Source organism: Meleagris gallopavo, chromosome 1 (genome assembly GCF_905368555.1).
Source record: "Meleagris gallopavo chromosome 1, MGAL_WU_HG_1.1, whole genome shotgun sequence".
In the NCBI taxonomy this organism is placed as follows: Eukaryota; Metazoa; Chordata; class Aves; order Galliformes; family Phasianidae; genus Meleagris; species Meleagris gallopavo.
In genome coordinates this window covers 12,193,915-12,212,020 of record NC_139404.1, presented here as the reverse complement: position 1 = coordinate 12,212,020, position 18,106 = coordinate 12,193,915, and the positions used below count along the sequence as shown (strand labels likewise).

At 43.1% G+C, this 18,106-nt stretch overlaps 1 protein-coding gene across 2 annotated transcripts in view; it reads left to right on the top strand.

Annotated features, from left to right (window-relative positions):
- The window catches only part of RSBN1L (round spermatid basic protein 1 like), a 44,797-nt gene that overhangs the window by 789 nt on the left and 25,902 nt on the right, over positions 1–18,106 (top strand). For both annotated transcript variants that reach the window (XM_085216701.1, XM_085216694.1), the window contains exon 2: positions 10,452–10,565. In XM_085216701.1, the coding sequence (XP_085072827.1) occupies positions 10,452–10,565 (114 nt within the window). The remainder of the gene's footprint in view (positions 1–10,451; positions 10,566–18,106) is intronic.

Genomic DNA, 18,106 nt, shown 5'->3' with positions numbered 1-18,106 from the left:
ACGTAACGTAACGAGCGGTAAGGTAACGTAACGAGCGGTAAGTGCGCGGGAAGACGGCGGCGGCCCGACCGCCTTCAACGCTGTCAAAAAAGGGGGTGTGGAATTAGCTATGGCGTCAGGCAGAAGCTGCCAGAGGCCTGAGGTTTTCTTACCTATTAGGGAAGTCAGGGTGTCTGGTGATTGCCTGGAGATCTGCGAGCAGAACTGAGTTTCTGCCGTTGGTACGGAGAAGACCGCGTGTTTACGCGAAACATATTTATGAAGAATTAAAAGCGATCTCATTGATTAATTTGACGGACGAAGTCGTGCCATGTCACAGAGCGCGCTCATTGCGTTGAGGCGTGCTGACCTGCGCGCCTCCTGCCGCTGCTCCCGGGGCTCCTGGCCGCCCGCGCTGGCTGGAAGCTGCTGAGCGATGCTGCGGGGCTGGGAGCACTGCCTTGGCTCCTTCCTGGGAAGAACTAAAATTGCCATTCCAGGTGGGATAAGGTGTTAGGCCGAACTTGGTGTTGGCAGGGACTGACGGTGGGTGCTTGGAAAGTGCGAGGCAGTGCACGAATCTCTTTATTTCCAGTATATCCTCTCCCTGTCTTTGGTGACTTTAAAGCAGATGTTGGTGCGATTGCATTTATGTTAAAAACCAAAGAACTTGAAACGTTTGCTCCGGCGAAGTTTCTTTCAAAGGAAAGATAAATTCTAGCATTTACATAGACCAAGCTTGCTTTGGTTTTGGCTTCTACATGGTGCTTCCAAGGTGAAGGTGAATTCTCAGTATGCCACTTTTTGTCCAGCTGCGTTTTCTGCTATTTCCCACTTGTATCTGAGTCTCTGGTTCAGCTTTAGATAGTCAGGTTACATTTGAGATTTGGGTTTTGTCCTTTTCTTGAATTGTGGGTGTTCTTTTGGTTCAGCACATTGTATGCATCTTCCCATTGGGGTCTTGATCGCTGCTGTGCAAGCAGGCTCAAAGTGCATCGCTGTAATGCTTTCAAATATTTCAGTTCTGATGTGCTGCTTTTTCTTCATTCTTATTTGAAAGATGAATTGTGAAAAATCTTTAGAAATGATTTTCATTACACACTTAGTGTTGGTGAAACCTTTTTGTTGTCCACGATAGCTCTGAGAAACTCCCACTGTATCTTCCTTGCCAAAATATGGAAATAATAACCATTTTCACTTGGATTGCCATGATGTCCCTATGCCACTCTGCTAATAAATCTCTGAGAACAGTATTACAGTAATGGGATGAAATAGTCTTGCAAGTTGGTGAGAGAAGTGATGACAGTGATGGTGTCAATGGAGTCATTATTTACCCTGGTAGAAGCCTGATAGAGAACATCCTGTAGCAGGGAAGGATGCTTTTTGTGACTAGCACGAGTGCTTGAAGTTTTAACTGCTGTTTGCTCAGAACAGGTGTTTTTAGCTTTAATTTGTTTTTGAAAGCCTGAATACAGGCAGCAAACAACATTTTCCAAGGCAAAAGATCCCTTTATGATATCAGGGTCTCAAGATTTGTTTAGAGGAAGCGGTTTCTGTAGCTATAACTTGGTGACAGTTTTGTGCAGGGTTGGAAAACTTTGTATTCACTGAACTGTGTATTTTTTTTTTATTATTTATTTATTTATTTATTTTTTCAGAAGTGAGGGGTGCACTGCATTCTCTGCCTTGAGCATCCTGCCTTTTAGAAGTAGCTCCATATTGGACTGTAGATTAAAGATAAGGTTTGTGCTGTTGATAGTGTGAATAATTTACTTGGAAGGAGGAAGGGAGGAAGGCAGTTATGATGCAGGGAGAAAAAGAATGACCCAGGGAAAGGAGGGAGGGCATTCAGAATGCTCACTGTAGAGGAAGATGAAGAATGAATATGGTAAGGCAGGGGGAGGGTGGCGTGTTCTAGAAGAGGATACCAGAGGATTTCAGGGTGCAGCAGTATTTTGGAGTGAGTGAATTTAAGATCCTTCCATGAAGGAGGGAGGAATTAGCATTCAAAGCTGTTCAAGAGAGAGGTGGTTCTGTTCTTGGTATGGGGTGAAAAGGTCGTAGCTAGATGCTGTGGGAAAGCAAGGAAGGATAGAGGAAGAGGAGGATGAGAGAGAAAAGTGTAGGCAGTCTGCAGGTGTGACGATGGTCAACTTAAAGGATTTCATATAATTAAAAAGCAAAACACCCACAAAACCAAAAAATCTGAGAGGCATGCATGCACAAATTGTAGAGGGAGAAGGTAGGAATAAAATGTGTCCCTCCTAAATGAATGAGTTTGTAAAAGCTGTTATAAGTACAGCTGGTAATATTTTCTGAAAATCAGCCTAATGCAGGCAAATGCAGTCTGCTTTTTCTGCAGTCTGTGGTTAGACTGCCTTCTTTGCTTGCAGTGCCATGGAAAATGAGCAGCAACATGGGATTGGCAGTACTGTTCTTAGCATTCACAACTGATAGATATGTCAGTTTCTTGCCTGCCAGAAGGAAAATGGTGCAGCTTAGGAGGCTGTGATCTAAAAGAAATGGAAGCGACTGAAAAATAAGCAGGTGGGACAGGTGAGACTTGCATGGTTGTTACGATGTTCTGAAGGTGCAAAAACTCCACTGTCTTCTTTGCGACTGAAGTGCATGTGGATTGCATGTAGATACAAGAGGTGCAGTGAGCTTGGTGCTGAGGAGGCTGCTAGGAGATGGGCTTCTGATCTGTGTTGGGCTGTGTGCATACCCTTCTGCATGGAGCACTTATTGAGCTGGGAGAAAAAGCTGGTAAAGCAGGAAGGGCCTGTGTGGGCTTAGAGCAGGGAAAATGAGGAGTGAAGTTAGGGGGAGGAATGACCAGATGTGTGCCATGAGGCTGCTGGGACTGTGGGGCGATAGGAGGCATCACGGTACACAGTGATGGGGAGTGAAGGAACATGAGATAGGAGGCATCACGGTGCACAGTGATGGGGAGTGGAGGAACGTGAGGTGTGGATTTGGAAAATGGTCATCATAAGGCTTGCAAATGGAGTGGTACCCATAGCATTCTCCTAACTGTAGTGCTGATAGCATGGTGTGTTGACACCATGAGGAGGAAATGGTGAGGAGTTGGCACCTGCCATTTTATCTTCTCTAAAGGAGCTGAGTACGAGAGCTGATGTCCTTGGCCTGCAGTGCGGTTCTGAGGCTGCTGAGCCTGGCTGTGAGGTGCCCGAGGTGTTGAGCTTGGTTATGGCACAGGTGGATGATGACTTTGAAAGGTGTTTTCGTATTTCCTTTCTTGAACAAATGTTCGTTCAATGATTTTTCTGATCTTTTCCTTCACTGGAAGAACCTTGAACTTGCAGAGTCATAGCCAGGCCTGCCAGCCTGTGGCTGGAGGAGGTGAATGGAGCAGAGCAAGTCTCAGGGTGATGGTCTGGCATGCAGAGAACTGGGAAGAACACTTTGCTATCTGTGTAACTTATCCTGCAAATGAAAGATTGAGTCTGTTTAAAATAAGCTTAAATTTTACTTGGCCAGTCCATTTTGGGTAGTGGAATTAAAAATTATGTAACTAGTTTTGTTTTAAAAACATGGCGTGAATGTGATGGAAATGTCTGCCTTACCAGTTTATGGCTATACCAGTTCAGTTAGTTATTTAACTGATAGTCTGCTCGGGCAGTTCATAGTTGAAATAGTTTTGTTAGCAGTGCAAAGCTCAGATGAGCCACTCCCCACTTCATCAGCCTAGGGCAGCTTGTTTTTGTGTTTTGTTTTGTTCCAGGCTTACTGCAGGGCCTGAGCCAAATTCATCAAACATCTTCTCTGTTTTCTTGCCATTTCTGCATACAGCTTCCCTCTCTCTCCTTCCCTCCTTCAGTTTTTTTTTTTTTCAATGATGTCTTTGCTGATAAGACTGCCTCAGTATGCAAGCAATTACAAAACGAGATTGGTATTTTTAACTTGCTGATGGGGTTTTCCCATGCGAGCAAGAAAGCAAAGCTGAGTATGGTTCTGTACCTCTTAGTCTTTTTTTTTTTCTTCCTCCTGCTGCCTTTGAAACATAGATTAAATAGTATTTTAGAACAGTTGCCAGCGATTCTTCGGATAACTTTGTGGCTTTGACTTGCTTGGCCCTTCTGGTTTGTAAACCTGTAGAATATAGCGCTTTTCAGACTTTTTGAGTCCAACTTGCATCTGGCAGAGGCTCATTTCATTGTCTAAACTGGGTTGGAGAAAGCTTTGGATATTATTCTGTTTCCCTGCTTTAGATCTGGGGCCATCATCTGAATGAAGTAGGTTGTCTTTTTCCTTCTGCTAAATGTTACCTTTTTCCGATCTCTTCTCCTTCCTTTTCCCTGTTTTTTAGTACTGTCCTGTTAAACACCATCTTTTCCCCCAGCTGCTCTCAGTTCAGCAGTCACATCCACGCTTGTGAGGCCTCTCCTCTGAATTCTTTGTTCCTGTCTGGATACACCACGTCCTTTGGTTGTAGAATTGCAGGTCGTTTTTCTCACTTGAAATGAGAGGAGTGGATCGAGTGGTCAGACCTGAAACCTCTTTGCAGGCTGTTTTTGCAGCTGCCACGTTCTCTGCTGCTGATTTCTGATGCAATTCCTCAGTGCTTCTGCTTCACATTGGCTCGTGTGTCGCTGCATGTGGAAGGACTCCTTTCAAACTGCAAAGATCAGAGGAATGGTGGAGATGAAGTTGGAAGTAATTGCAGGTTTTTTTGTTTCTGAAAAAGATCTTCCTTCCCTCCTGTTTGTGGAGGGCTTGGGGGGATGCCCTCAGCTGGCAAGGGGATTTCTTCAGCCATATTGTGTGTTTTAAACTTGAATTACTGAATGGGATGTCTATCAAATATATATATATATATATTTTTTTTTTTTAATAAAAAACTGCTGGGACTTCTTTTGTCTCAAATATTTTAAAGGTTTCTTTTTGTACGATGAGTCAGGAGTGTGCTCAACAACAGTACAGGGGTTGTCTGACTGAATACAAATGCAGGTGACAAAACCGTTAACGTGGTTACATTATATGTACGTAACATGTCTGTGTACCACATTGAGGTGAGTTTTTGAGGTTTTATTTTATGGATATTTACATTGAGAGTAGGAAAGAGCAATGGAAAGATGACTGAAGGGCTGCCCTCCTCATCCCCTTTATCTTCGGTTCTGGTACTGCTGATGTTCACCATACTGATGGTGTCCATTAGCAGTAGTTTGTAAATATTTTGCCTGATGTGCAGTGACAGCCCTTAAATCAAAGGGAGGAGGGAGAGGCAGGATACTTTGAACATAATCTCTGGCTGACTACTAATGTGGGTTACCATCTGGAAAGCTGATGCGAAGCAGCTGCAGCTTTTGGCTCCTGACAAGGTTCTGAAGCTTGTCTCGTAACGCGCAAACGGACTTGTCCAAGCTGCAGAGTAGGCCTGAAGGTGCAAACTTCACAATGTGACAGCTGCTACTTTGTGCATAATCCAGTGCAGAGCGTTTTTCACTTACTCAGTATGTTCTTGATTTTCCTTCTCCCTCTTGAAAGCTTGCAGTAAAGAACTGATCACGTCTCTGAAATCTCAGTGGTACGATCTGTCAACTTGTGTTAGTACTTATTGCTCGTGAAGGCATTACAATCACTGTGAGAAGATATCTAGTTAGGAAGTGGAAAACTCCTTTTACAGCCTGAATTAATTCAGTTAGTTGTGTGCATTCATTTAGAATAGGAGGTGCAAGATGTCTTCACAATGGACTTTTTCTGTCTGTATGTAGCCCTTTAAGGCACGCTGCTGTTGCTGCATTTCGATCATGGATGTGCTGTTTCTGTACCACAACCATTCTGTGCTTGTTAGAAGACAGTGGCAAAAGTTGCTGCTATGGCATAATGTGAGCAGGATCACCTGTTCCTTGGAGGCAGTCCCTGAAACGCATCCAGTGAGCCGTAAGTCGGGCTTTTGTGGACTGCTGGCTTCCTTGAGCGGCCTATGTCACAAGAAGGTTATTGTAGCAGAAGTAGGCATTGGGCTAATGGGAAATAGCTGCCGGCTGTTCCCTGTGTCAGGACCTGGTGGTGAGCAACATGGGGCATCCATCATCCAGCTGGGTTCTCACCGTGTGCATTGCGTGGGTTTCTGGTTGATGTTAAGGTCAAGGACTGTGGTATGAGTGATGTGCTGATGAAGCTGGAGGTGTTAGCTCAGATGTCCAGCAGAAGGACTGGTATTTTCCCAGAGGCTCGTTTTGTTGCTTTTTCTTTTTTAAATTGGAATCGTATATGGTTTATCTTTTTCCTGTCACTTCCAAGGTGATGGATGGCATCGTGATTGTCGTCTTCCCCTCAAGGCCCTGCAATGGTAACATTTAAGATTGGTATATTTTCCATTTTCTGAGCAGACAGAGCAGACTTGGGAGGACTTTTTAAAAAAAATTTAAAATTATTTTGATCCATGTAATAAAAAAAAGTCTAATTCTCATATTCAGTACTTGAATAATCTTTTGGTTATCCCAACTTTGTTAAAAGAGGGAAAGAACACATAAATTAGCTTAAATAAAACTGAGTTTTGTATTGTGAAAATGCCTGCTGGAATGGGAAAGCAGTTATTAACATGTAGATATGCTTGTGGCTTCACTTAAAGGTAACCTACAATTTTGATGACATTTTGGCAGGGGGGTCATAAACCTTTCTATGAACCTATACTGTATCATAGGACTTAGTTTATTCTTTTATTTAGACTTGAGCATCTTTTTGTTCATTATTTTTTTAAATACTTTTTAATTAGCTTTTAAGAAAGTGCCTCTTTCCCCCTTCTCCCCCAAAACAGCAACCCTGTGGGAGAAAGTTCCACAGCTGTTTGGTGACTTGTTGTGGTGACTAACTTGTGCCTTTGTGTGCTTTCTTCTATTTAATTTTGTTATCTTAACTGAAAAAAGTGAGTGCAGTGGGATGGTTTTTGGAGTAGAAGTGTTGAATCCAGCTCCCAGTCACTGGTAGCTGTGCATGCGCTGTTTTTTGTCTTTCAGTGCGAGACCTTTCTGTTAATACTGGTCTTCTCTATTTGAGTCAAATGATCCCTTCACCTTCCTCTGAACTCAGATGATCTCCTCATTAGTATATGAAAGTTCTCAATTCATTAATTGCTTTTCTGAGTGTTCAGTACTCCATCGTAGTGAAGGCAAACCGTTCCCCTGGCAGTGCTGTGACATACCAAGGCAGTAGCTGTTGGTACTTGATGTTCTCTTGTCCCAGGGTGCTGCTGTTTGTATTACATTCTCACCTGGAGGACTGTCTTATCCTGTTAACTGCTGCAGCTCCAGCCTTTTCTTTTTTCCCCTTACATCTGTTTATTAGATGTGATATTGGAGGAAGATCACTGCAGAGTATCCTATGGACACAGAAGGGTTACTACAATCACCTCTACCTTTTTGCTGTTAGGAGGTGGAGCTGCTCTACACGTGAAGCAGGGACCAAGCAAGGTTTGGTATCAGCAGTAGCTGCTAGATCTCTGAACAGCTGTATGAGCTATATGAGAAGTTCCAAGTGCTGTTAACTTGTTCAGTGAAACAAGTTTTGTCCTATTAGTCATTAATTGTACAACACGTAGGTTGTAAATTGCCTGATATTGGGCCATTTTGTCTTAAAATGGGCTTTTCATGTCGTGAAGAGTTTTCTTGTTTCTTGGTTGAGAAAGTGAGATTTGGATTACATGGTGTAGAGCTGCAGGGATTGATCCTTTCTATTGGAGAAGCCACTCAAAGGGATGTTGTTCTGGGGCATTTTGGAGACTCGTAGGGAGCTCCAGCCTGCATTGAACTGTAGCAGATGCTCTGGGCAGCTCCGTACGTTGGCAGGAGTTTTGTGGAGACTGGAGAGCTGAGCTTGTCCGTCCTTGTTAGATGCCAGATGTGTATCTCAACCATGTGTACGGACTGTGCACTCTGTTGGGTGCTTTACAGGTTACTGACTGCAGTTTCCTTCGTGGTAAACTGAATCTTATGGGAATTTGGTTGTGTTTTATCTCTGTGTCCCACTGGAAGCTGTGAAATGGGCCATCTGTCACTGCAGAACTTGAGAGCTGTGTGTGAGTTCTGCCGGCCAGACTAGAAAACATTTATTTTCCTCTGAAAATGTTTGACCTGAAAATTCAGTTCAGAGGGAGGCAACCTGACAGTTTGTACTTGTAGGCTGGGATTCTCAATTGTTTTTACCCTCCACAGGCCGTGCTCTGGTCCTGTGGTAGCACTGTCATTTCTGCAGTGGAATTAGTTGTTTCAGACCTTCCTTGGATGCACCTACAGTCCCTTCAGGCACCGTGTGCTTGTGGCTGTTGCTGGAGGAGGTCACAGGACACTTCCATTGTTTCTTTTGGCTGGAACTTGCTACCATCATCCCTGCTAATTGCTTTCTAGATCTGAAAATGAAGTGGAGGTTCTTTAGACTTTTGGTTCATTCTCTGTTCTTGCACATTGCTTCTATCAGAACTGCATGATTCCTCAGCCTGGGATGCTTGTCTCCTGCTTACAATAAAGGGTTCTTTCAGTCTTTCTCATCCTCTTTCAACCAGGCTCAGCATTTGTATGTGCTCTTCAATCTCTCTTTGATTTCTAAGTGATAGAAGTCAAGTGTACCTCTTAACAGTATGCAAATAGGGAGAAAATCTCAGTTTTTTTCCATGATAATGGTAATCCTGGCAGAGCTGAGCACTGATGCAGGCTCCAAATCAAGCCTGCTGTTACTGCCTCCTTGCAGAGTGAATGTCTGCTTTCAGAATGGTCAAATCTGTTGTATAATTTATTGCCTACTTCATACTTCTGTGTTGCTGGGATTTACAATTTAGGAGTTTGTCTGTGTGAGGGCAGCCGATTGGAGAGGAAGATTAACGTCTGGTTCATCTGCTGCTAGGAAATACAGATTTGTGGTGCTGAGAAGAATGTCTGGGTACTGTGGTCTGCTGCACAAATCTGTCTGATTTGGCATCCTCTGTCACAGAACCATTGGAGGCCTGGTCTTGGGCATGGTTGTTTCAGTTGCTTAGAACTAAGACTTCAGACAGTTTGAAGCACGGCTGCCTTATTCCTTGGGATTTTTTTGTGCCATCAGAGATTTCTCTCTCTCTCCACCGCTTGCACTGATCTGTGCATAGACAGCAGACATGTCTTTTGCCATCTCTGTTCATTTTTTTAAATTTCATTTGTTTTGACTGTACCCAAAATGCATTCTTCCTGGCTGCTGGGGACATGAGTTCCATGGCTTTGTTCAAAAACTTTAGAATGAAAGGTAGGAATGCTGCAGAGTTGTCGTTACAGCATTTGTTTATGTAGATGACTGTCAAACCCTTGCTCTTTTTCTATTGACATGCTTCAGAAATAGTTTGGTCACATATTGCATTACAGAACTGAAGGCTTTTGTTTGGTTTTGGTAAATATTTCCAGTTTGTTAGTGTTGCAGATACCTGCGTCTATTTTCTGTGAGTGCGTGGGGTAAAGTAAGTTTCTCCTTATGTCCATGTGGGGTTAAGAATGCAGGCACCATAAATGGCACATCAGCGTTGTCTCTCAGCTGTGTTACTGACAAAGTGTTCTGAAACACACCATTGTGTAAAAGCCTGAAGTGGGGTTTTCTCTTTCCCTGTGGAGGTTAAAAAGCCCAGTAAATCCATAGAGGAGATACCTGGCTTCTGTCTGAGAAATGAGACCTGCAGTGTTGGTTGTGAGGCTTAAATGCTTCACCTCAAAGGTGATTCTAAAGTCTGCTTGAAAAGAGAAGGCCTAGAAGGCTTTTTTTTTGTGTGTGTGTGTCTCTAGTATTTTCATGTAGAAAGCATGCTTAAGGACTTTACTTTTTATTGACAAAGCCATGACAATATGGAGTGATTGGCAATAAAGTAAATGAATAATAACTGCTTGTATTAGATCTTCTATGAAAATACAGATTTTTTTCCAACAAATGGTAAGCTGGCATTCCTTTCCATCTCACATCTGATTCTCTTAGTCATACCTTACTGCTGTTAGCACAGTATGGGTGTGGCTGGTGAACTTGACAAAGACTTATTTTGTCAGTTGAAAACCTTTCATATTTCGAGCTATCTGTGGAAGCCTTAAGTTAGGTGAGATTTCTAGTGCAGATGCACATCCAGGAAAATAGAAACCCCTCGCTTCTCCTGTTCCTAATCGAATGTGTGGAGCTTGAGTTTCTAGAAATAAGAGCTGCATCCGGATGAAAAATAAGGACAGAGGTTTGTATGAGTAAATAAAAATGGTTGTTAACTGTGTAGAGCTAACAGACTGAGTTGTTGGATACAGTTCTGGTGTAATAGGAACAAAACTGGTCTAGGTTCTATAAGCTTATGTTGAATTATGCAACAGATAAATATTAGCTTTTCATATTGTAAGTCCTGGGTTTTCCTTGTAACTCCTTTTATCCTCTTAATAGGGCTTGCATAATACTAATGCAAAATGTGCACGCGACAAAGCTTGCTGTTCCCACTTAATCATAAAATGTTTGCATTTCAGCTCAAATCAAAGAGAAAATGAAAGAAAGGGAAAAGAAGCAAAAAGAGAAGAAGAAGCACAAAATAATGAATGAAATAAAGAAAGAAAATGGAGAAATCAAGTTACTGCAGAAAGGTAGGTTAAACTACATAGCATTTTTCTTAGCAGTATTGAAAACCTTTGTAATTGGATTGAGTGCTGAATCTTAATACTGAGTTTTTTATTTTAACTTAAATGCCATTTTCTCACCATAGCTGCTATAATGCTTGTAATTTAAAACTTTAATTATAAACTTGTCAACTGTGTTAGGTACTGCAATTAAAAAATAGAACTCTTGCCACAGTGCTTCTTGCACAGTGGTTCCTGAAAGACACCTGAAGGACAGTATGGTTGTTGGTGTCAGCCAACACGGGTTCACGAATGAAAGGTCCTGCTTAACTAACTTAATTTCCTTTTATGACAAAGTCACCCATCTAGTTGGCCAAGTGGAGCCAGCAGATGTTATCTTCTTGGATTTCAGTAAAGCTTTTATACTGTTTCTCACACTGTCCTTCTGGACCAAATGCCCCCTCTACAGCTAGACAAAAACATAACGTGAGCAACTGGCTGATAGGTAGTGTCAAAGGGTAAGTGGGGGTACATCAAACTGGTGGCCAGTCACTGGTGGGGTACCCCAGGGCTCTGTTATAGAGCCAGTTCTCTTTTATGCTTTCAGTAAATGACTCGGATGTAGAACTGTAGGGTATTTTGAGCAGGTTTCCTGACAATGCTAAATTGGGAGTAGCTGTTGATTCTGTCGAGGGTGGAGAGACCTTGCAGGGAGAAATCCTACTTCTCTCAGCCTCTCTTTCTGTGAATGATGCTGTGTTCACACAGTCATTTTCCTGGCACACTCCAGATGTGTTACACCAGTGCTTAGTTAAATGAAAGAATTGTCTCCATCAGCCTGCTGGCAGAGCTCTTCATAATTCTGTCCAGGAGGCTGTTAATGATGGCTTATGGTCAGTTTGTCATTTGTGAGGACCCCCGACTCCTTTCCTTCCAGGCTACTTTCCAGCCAGTTTTGTCTTCAGCCTGGATGGGGGCATGGCTTTGTTATTCAGTGCAATACTCTGTGCTTTCCCATGTTAACTGTGTGAGACTTTTGTTGGCCTAATTCTCTGCAGCCTATCAGGGTCCCTCCGGCTTGGCAGTACAATCTTCTTGTGCATCAGCTGCTCCCTCCTTCCAGTTCTACACTATCTGCAGACCTGCTGAGGATGTGCTTTGTCTCATCATCCCCTTCATCAATAAAAATGTTGTGTAGCATTGTCCCAAGGTATCAGCACCTGGGATTCTCTGGTAGTGGCTGTCCTCCTACTGGGCTCTGTGCTACAAATCACAGCCCTTTGAGCACATTAGTAAAGTCAGTTCTTGATCCCTCTGCATTTGTTGAGGCTGTTTGAGTAGATCCAATATTTTTTATTTTCAGACTCTGCTTTCATAGTTAAAGAACAAATTTCTGATTTTTCTGCTGCTATATCTGATGTAGGATTTCATTTACAACAAGAAGTAAAACCCCCAAATCAAAACACTATCTTCAGTGCGTCCATATGAGGTCATGGACATGCAGTTGTGTAATTACTGTGTCATAGTTCAGAGTATAAATGCAGCTCCAAGTAACTGCATTAGCAACTGGCAGCTCATCACCTGTGCTGATCACATCTCACAATATCAGCTTAGACGTTGTGGAATGTTCAAGCTGGTGACTTCCTGTGAAAAGATGCAACTTGTCTTTGTCAGTGTGGAAGGAAGTTGGTGGTTGAGATACTGAGCAACACGTAACTGCCTTAACAGTGAGAATATTCAGGTTGTGTTTCTGTGCTGTCCTTTCCTGCCTCGTGTGCTGAATGGCGATAGAGATAGGGCACAGGGTAAGAACTGCAAAGACAGCAGCTCCTGTTACGCAGGTCTAATAAGAGACACCTAATGAGGATATTGCACCTGAAGTGGTGCTCCATTGTTTAAAGTAGGTGTTTAAAAAAAAAAAAAAAAAAAAATGTGCCACAGGGGTTGCATAAGATTACCTCTGCTTGTTAGAGCTAGTTGAATAACACAGTATGTTGTTCTCACATAGAACAGTGCTGTAAGTGGGTTAAGTGCCTGGTCTGTGTTTCACAGTCTCCTGGTATCTGTTATCAGACAAGAATCATATTTTAGGTTTCCTTTAGAAATTGCACAGCAGTGTTTTGTAGAGGCAGTGCTTGGTTTTGCTGTGTCTGTGGTGTCCTGCAGAAATGGCTCCTATTTCAAGAAAAGAAAGGAGAGCAGTCATTAGGAAAGCAGGCAGATTCCCTCCACTGGGTTTATATCCTGTTCTGGATATGTCTGTGGGCCTCCTGAGATCTGCCTGGGTGTGCTTAAGTGGTCTGTGATGATTGTACAGCATTTCCTGATTACTTCTGCTAATGTAGCTTTATGTGCTGAGTTGAGGACTAGAAAGCAAAGGCTGATGTGCTTGAAGGTGCAACTTGTATGTGTCTGTGGTCAGCATCTCTGTGACCTTCTGAAAGGTTAGTAACTCTTTGTCTAAGGATATCTTCTTCCTGGAACAAAATTAAGCTCTAAGCCCTCTTATTCTCAGCTCAGAATTCACCGTGTGGACTTGAGAGCAAAGACAGACTTCAGTGCCTGTCTGTGAAGACTGCTCATTTCCTCCTAGGGGTCAGGTCCAGATCTTGTTGTAAAAATGTCACTGACTGTGCTGAATGCTTTTATTCTTAAGTTGTGAAGGTGGTGTTAGTGTTTCAATTTGTCTTTTTTCCTTTTTTTGCCTTTTGTTTGAGACTTTCCTTAAGGTCATGGTGGTGATAGGCTGTGTAGCTTCAGACAGTTAAACCACGTGTCCAAGATAAGGGTGGCTGGCTTCGGGAGAGGAAGTCAGTACTGAAGGTTTGGTGTTTTTTTAGGGAGTTGCTGTCCAAGCCTGATTTTGGTGCTTCGAGCTGCACGCTGGCAGAGTTTGCTACTACTGTTTGAGAAGCTTAGGGATGTGGGCTGTTCATCTGCCTGAATTTGTGTTGCTGTTTCTGTTGAAAGCAACTTGCCCTAGTTTGGAGGACAACTCTGAAAGGGCTTTTTTTTTTTTTTTTTTTTTTTTCCCCAGCTCCTGACTTTCTAAAGGAAACGTTTGCTCTTTCAGTGAGCCTGGTGGCTTTTGTATGCATCTAGGGCTAAATGCTTTTTTTTTTTTTGTCATCGTTTTGCACTAGCAGGTATGTTTTCTGCAGAACAAGACTATGTAGTTGCTGCTGCTGCTTCTTCTCTCTAGTTTTCTATTTGGAAGAGAGACCTGTGTTTTTTAGAGAAGAAGAAAACCTAGCACAAGCATATTGTTAAACGTTAAGGAAATACAAGCAATTTAATTGTGCACTTCCAAAAATCTGCATGGTTGGGGGGAAAAAAAAAAAAAGAAAATTGAAATATTTTGTAAGGAATTTTTGCATTGCTGTGATGACATGGTTAAAGGCTACTGGGGGGGCCTGCAAGAAGAAGAGGGGAAAAAGAAAAAGGCTTATTTGTAAACAGTACCATTTTTCCTTTTAAAACAAAACAGAAAGTCAGCCCTATTTTCCTGATATTTGTTATTTCTAAAAATGCAGTAGGAGAAATTGTCAATGTGTGTCTACAAGATTAAATGTGTTGGCTCATGGAATATCAAAATACAGGGAAGAGCTGAGAATAAACATTTATCTTACTGGTATTAAAATCTGTATGTACAGATAATTTTCGAAAGCTTTTTTTTGTTCTGGAAGTACGTTTAATTGTACTTTCTTATGAACCTTCTAGATTTTTTTTTATAGATGGGTTTTGCACAGAAGCGATTATAAAATCTGTATGCATGCGACCTCCATCTGAGTCATACTGTGTGCTTTTTTCCCACTTGCTATATTTGGTCTTTGTGTTCCTCCACAAATCCTCAAGCGTGTTCCTTATTTAATACACTTGAGCGGATGGGGATGGAAGATGCTGAGGTAAGAGCACAGGAGGTGCAGCCCACCACAGACTGTATGCAGCAAGTTGCCAACTTCTACCTGTAAAATAAATGCATGCAGAGTAAGACATGTAAAATAACAGGTATGGTACGTGTGATGAGATCATCTGAGAGCAGAGCTCTCATTCCTGGGGCCTCAGACATTTTTCAGAGATAATACATGTGCTTGCCTTGTGTTGCCAGTAGATTGCTGTTTTATGCAGACATCTTTGTTTCCACTTGCCCTTTGTTCCTCCCCTCCTCTTTACCTGGCTGCCTCGTTTCTACTGCTGAAGTTGTTGCTGCCTGTGCTACTCCTGCTTAGCTAATGCCTTCAGTTGGCATGGATTGCTGAGAGCCTGAGTGGATCCAGTAGTGCTGGACTTGGGTGATCCCTGCTGTGGTACAGGTGACACCATGGCAGCAGCTGCCAGCTGGAGGAAGAGGAAAGCTGCTCTGGCATCAAAGGAGGGGGGAAAAAATCCACTAGAAAAAAAACAACCCAAACCCCACACTGCTGCCTGTGAAACCTGTGCAGGCTGACAAGTTCTTTGTGTAATTTCTTTGATTGAAAAACGTCCAAATAATTTGTCTGAAGGATGTAAGTAGGAATCATAGGCTGTGGGCATAATGTACACATGTATCACTGTGACGTAATCTTAATTTTTTTAATGATTCTATTTCAAATACAAGGAACTCAAAGGCAAGATTTGCAAGAGAATTGCAGCGCTGTCATACCTATGGAAAGCTCTTCCTTTGAGATCAGTGCTTCTGCCCTCAGGCTGTTATTGCTAGTAAATCGTTTTGGTTAACTTGCTAGGTGATTCCAGGCAGACTGGATGCACACAATACAGTCACAGGGCAAAAGATAAACATGTGCTACGTGTGAAGTGGGCTTCCTTTCTGGAGCTACTGGAGAGAGCCCAATGTAGGGCTATGAAGACTAGTGGGACTGGAGCACCTCTGAGGACAGGCTGAGGGATCTTGGCCTGAACAGCCTGGGGCAGAGGAGGCTCAGGGGGACCCTAAGTACCTGAAGGGAGGGCACAAAGGCACTGGAGCCGGGCTCTTGTCAGTGGTGCCCAGTGCTGGGACACGAGGCAGTGGGCACAAATTGAAACACAGGAGGTGCCATCTGAACCCCAGGCAGCACTGCTGTGCTGTGCAGAGGGCTGAGCACTGGCACAGCTGTCCCCAGGCTGCGGATCTCCTCCTTGAAGATGTCCAGAAGGTGCCTGGCTGTGGCCCTGTGCACCCTGCTCTGGGTGTCCCTTCTGGGACAGGTTGGGCAGAGGGGCACAGAGCTTCCTGTCAACCTCAGCCACTCTGTTTCCGTGATTATAATTTCTATGTCATAGATTAATTAAAATATTTTTTTCTCTGAACTGATCAAAGTCTTCAAGAGGTTTGGTATGGTTTACTCTGCCTGCTTTGAAAGTGTGCTTTTTCCATAGCAGGGTGAAGGAAGCTTGTGTGCTTCCCGTGCTTCTTGAAGTAGAAGGCTTCATTGGCGGAAGATAATGAAATCAACACTTCCCACTCCATAATGTATTTTTAAAATCCAGATGTGAAGTTGTACAGAACTGTGTCATTATTGGCAGCGGAGATTTTTGTTCCTATTTTTCTATTTTAAGTGGCAGTACTTCCAGTAATGCTCCTGCTCTCTAGGACTGCGTGTTTTATTTATTTACGGGTCAGTGAAAGGGGTCTTGGCTACTCCTGTTCTGTGCTATTTTTTTGTTACCTGTGGTGATGAAGCTTAAACTCTCTGGAAGACAAGGGGTAGTTGATCTTTCTGTGGCTCAAAGTGGAGTTTCTGTGCTTATTCTTTGAAGACAGTCTGAAGAGGTGGAGCGGAGATGAATCTTGATTCCTGTATGTCAGTACCTTAAGTCTGAGTTGCAGTAAGAATGGCGTAATGTGCTTGAGCTGTGTGCCTGACTGGCCTTATGGGACTGTGGGAGGAAAGGAAAGACCATTAATGAGTGTACTTCTCACCTGTCCCCCTACTGGAGAGTAGAAGGCAGAATTTCTTGACGGTGCCGCACTAGGAGATGGTTGGTACAGCACCAAAGACTTAAGTAATGTTTTGCAGATGCTGACAAGTACCCAGGCTAATGTTAAGCTGCAGAACAAGTAGTATTACCAGCAGCTTATTCATGCTTTTCGTGCCTCCTAAAATGAGGAATGAGAAGACTCAGTGTTTCTGTCGTTGAGTTGAATTGGAGAAAAATATGGAAAAAGTGGTCCCTGTTGAGGCTCTTTGCTGATGTTTTTTTCCGTTGTGTGGCCTCCCACCAAGTGCTCTGCAGTTTTGGTGACTGAGTTCTCCCAAAGCAGGGAAGTGAGAACTGACTTCAGTGGCTGTTTGCAGTTACGAATGATTATTCCTTGCTGCTGCTGGCAGTCAGCTGGAAGGCTGTGGCGATAAAGGAGCGACTTGGCATTATTATTGAGATGTCTTCTGAAACTTCTGAAGTACTCCCTACTCTGCCAATAATTTTGAGGGCTACAAGCTCAGAGTTGAAACAATTGGATGAAAAAGAGCTCTCTGGCTTCTGCTAATGTGCAGTATTAAGTAAGTCTGTGGACAAAGCAAAGCACTGTAGGTAACTGGATTTCTTTTACTTATATACAAGTAAGTGCATTTGGAAGGAATTAATCTGCAGTTTCCAAAGTTGAGGCTGTTTGTTATCATTTTAAATGATGACATAGTACTATGTAATAATAATGGTGCACTGGAATATTTGTAAAATTCCCAAGTTTTGGATCTCAATCCAGCCAGTAGGTCCTGCACTGCGTGTGCCAGGGATGATGTGGCACTGCAGTAAATAAGTTTTCAAGCAAACTTCAGAGAGAAGCTTCCCATGCAGGTATTTGTGGTGGGTTCATAGAATCATAGAATCACACGGTTGGAAAGTACCTACAAGATCATCCAGTCCAACTGTCCTCCCATTACCATGGCTACCACAAACTAAATCATGTCTTGTAACTCCTCATCCAGACGCCTCTTGAACACTGCCAGGGACAATGACTCCACCACCTCCCTGGGCAGCCATTCCAGTGCCTGACCACTCTCTGAGAGAAAAAGTTTTTCCTCATGTCTAACCTAAACCTCCGCTGGTATAACTTGCAGCCATTTCCCTGGGTTCTGTTCTTTGCCTGCGAGAAGAGGCCAAACCCCTCTTCACCACAGCCTCCCTTCAGGAAGCTGTAGAGTGCCATGAGGTCTCCCCTGAGCCTCCTCTTCTCCAGACTAAACAATCCCAGCTCCCTTAGCCGCTCCTCATAAGGCCTGTGCTCCAGACCCCTCACCAGTTTTGTTGCCCTCCTCTGGGTTAGTTGTCTGATATTTGTGGTGCATTGGACCTGATTTGCATAGAAGATGGTTAAAAATCGTCCAGAGGGAGTTGTGTTATTGCTGATTATATGCATGCATGAGCAGCATGTGAAGAATGGAAATCTGTATTCATTCCTTGACAAATACAGTTCAAGTTCTATAACTCTGATCATGAGGATATTGTTAGCCAAGCAGTAACATGACATTAAAATGTATTTTTCTTGGGTCTTTTGTACCCCAGGGAAGTGTGAGCTCAGTCTGTTCTTAACACCAGCTCAAGGGGAAGAGGTCTCTAAACATCTAGGGGCACTGAGTTTTTCTTCC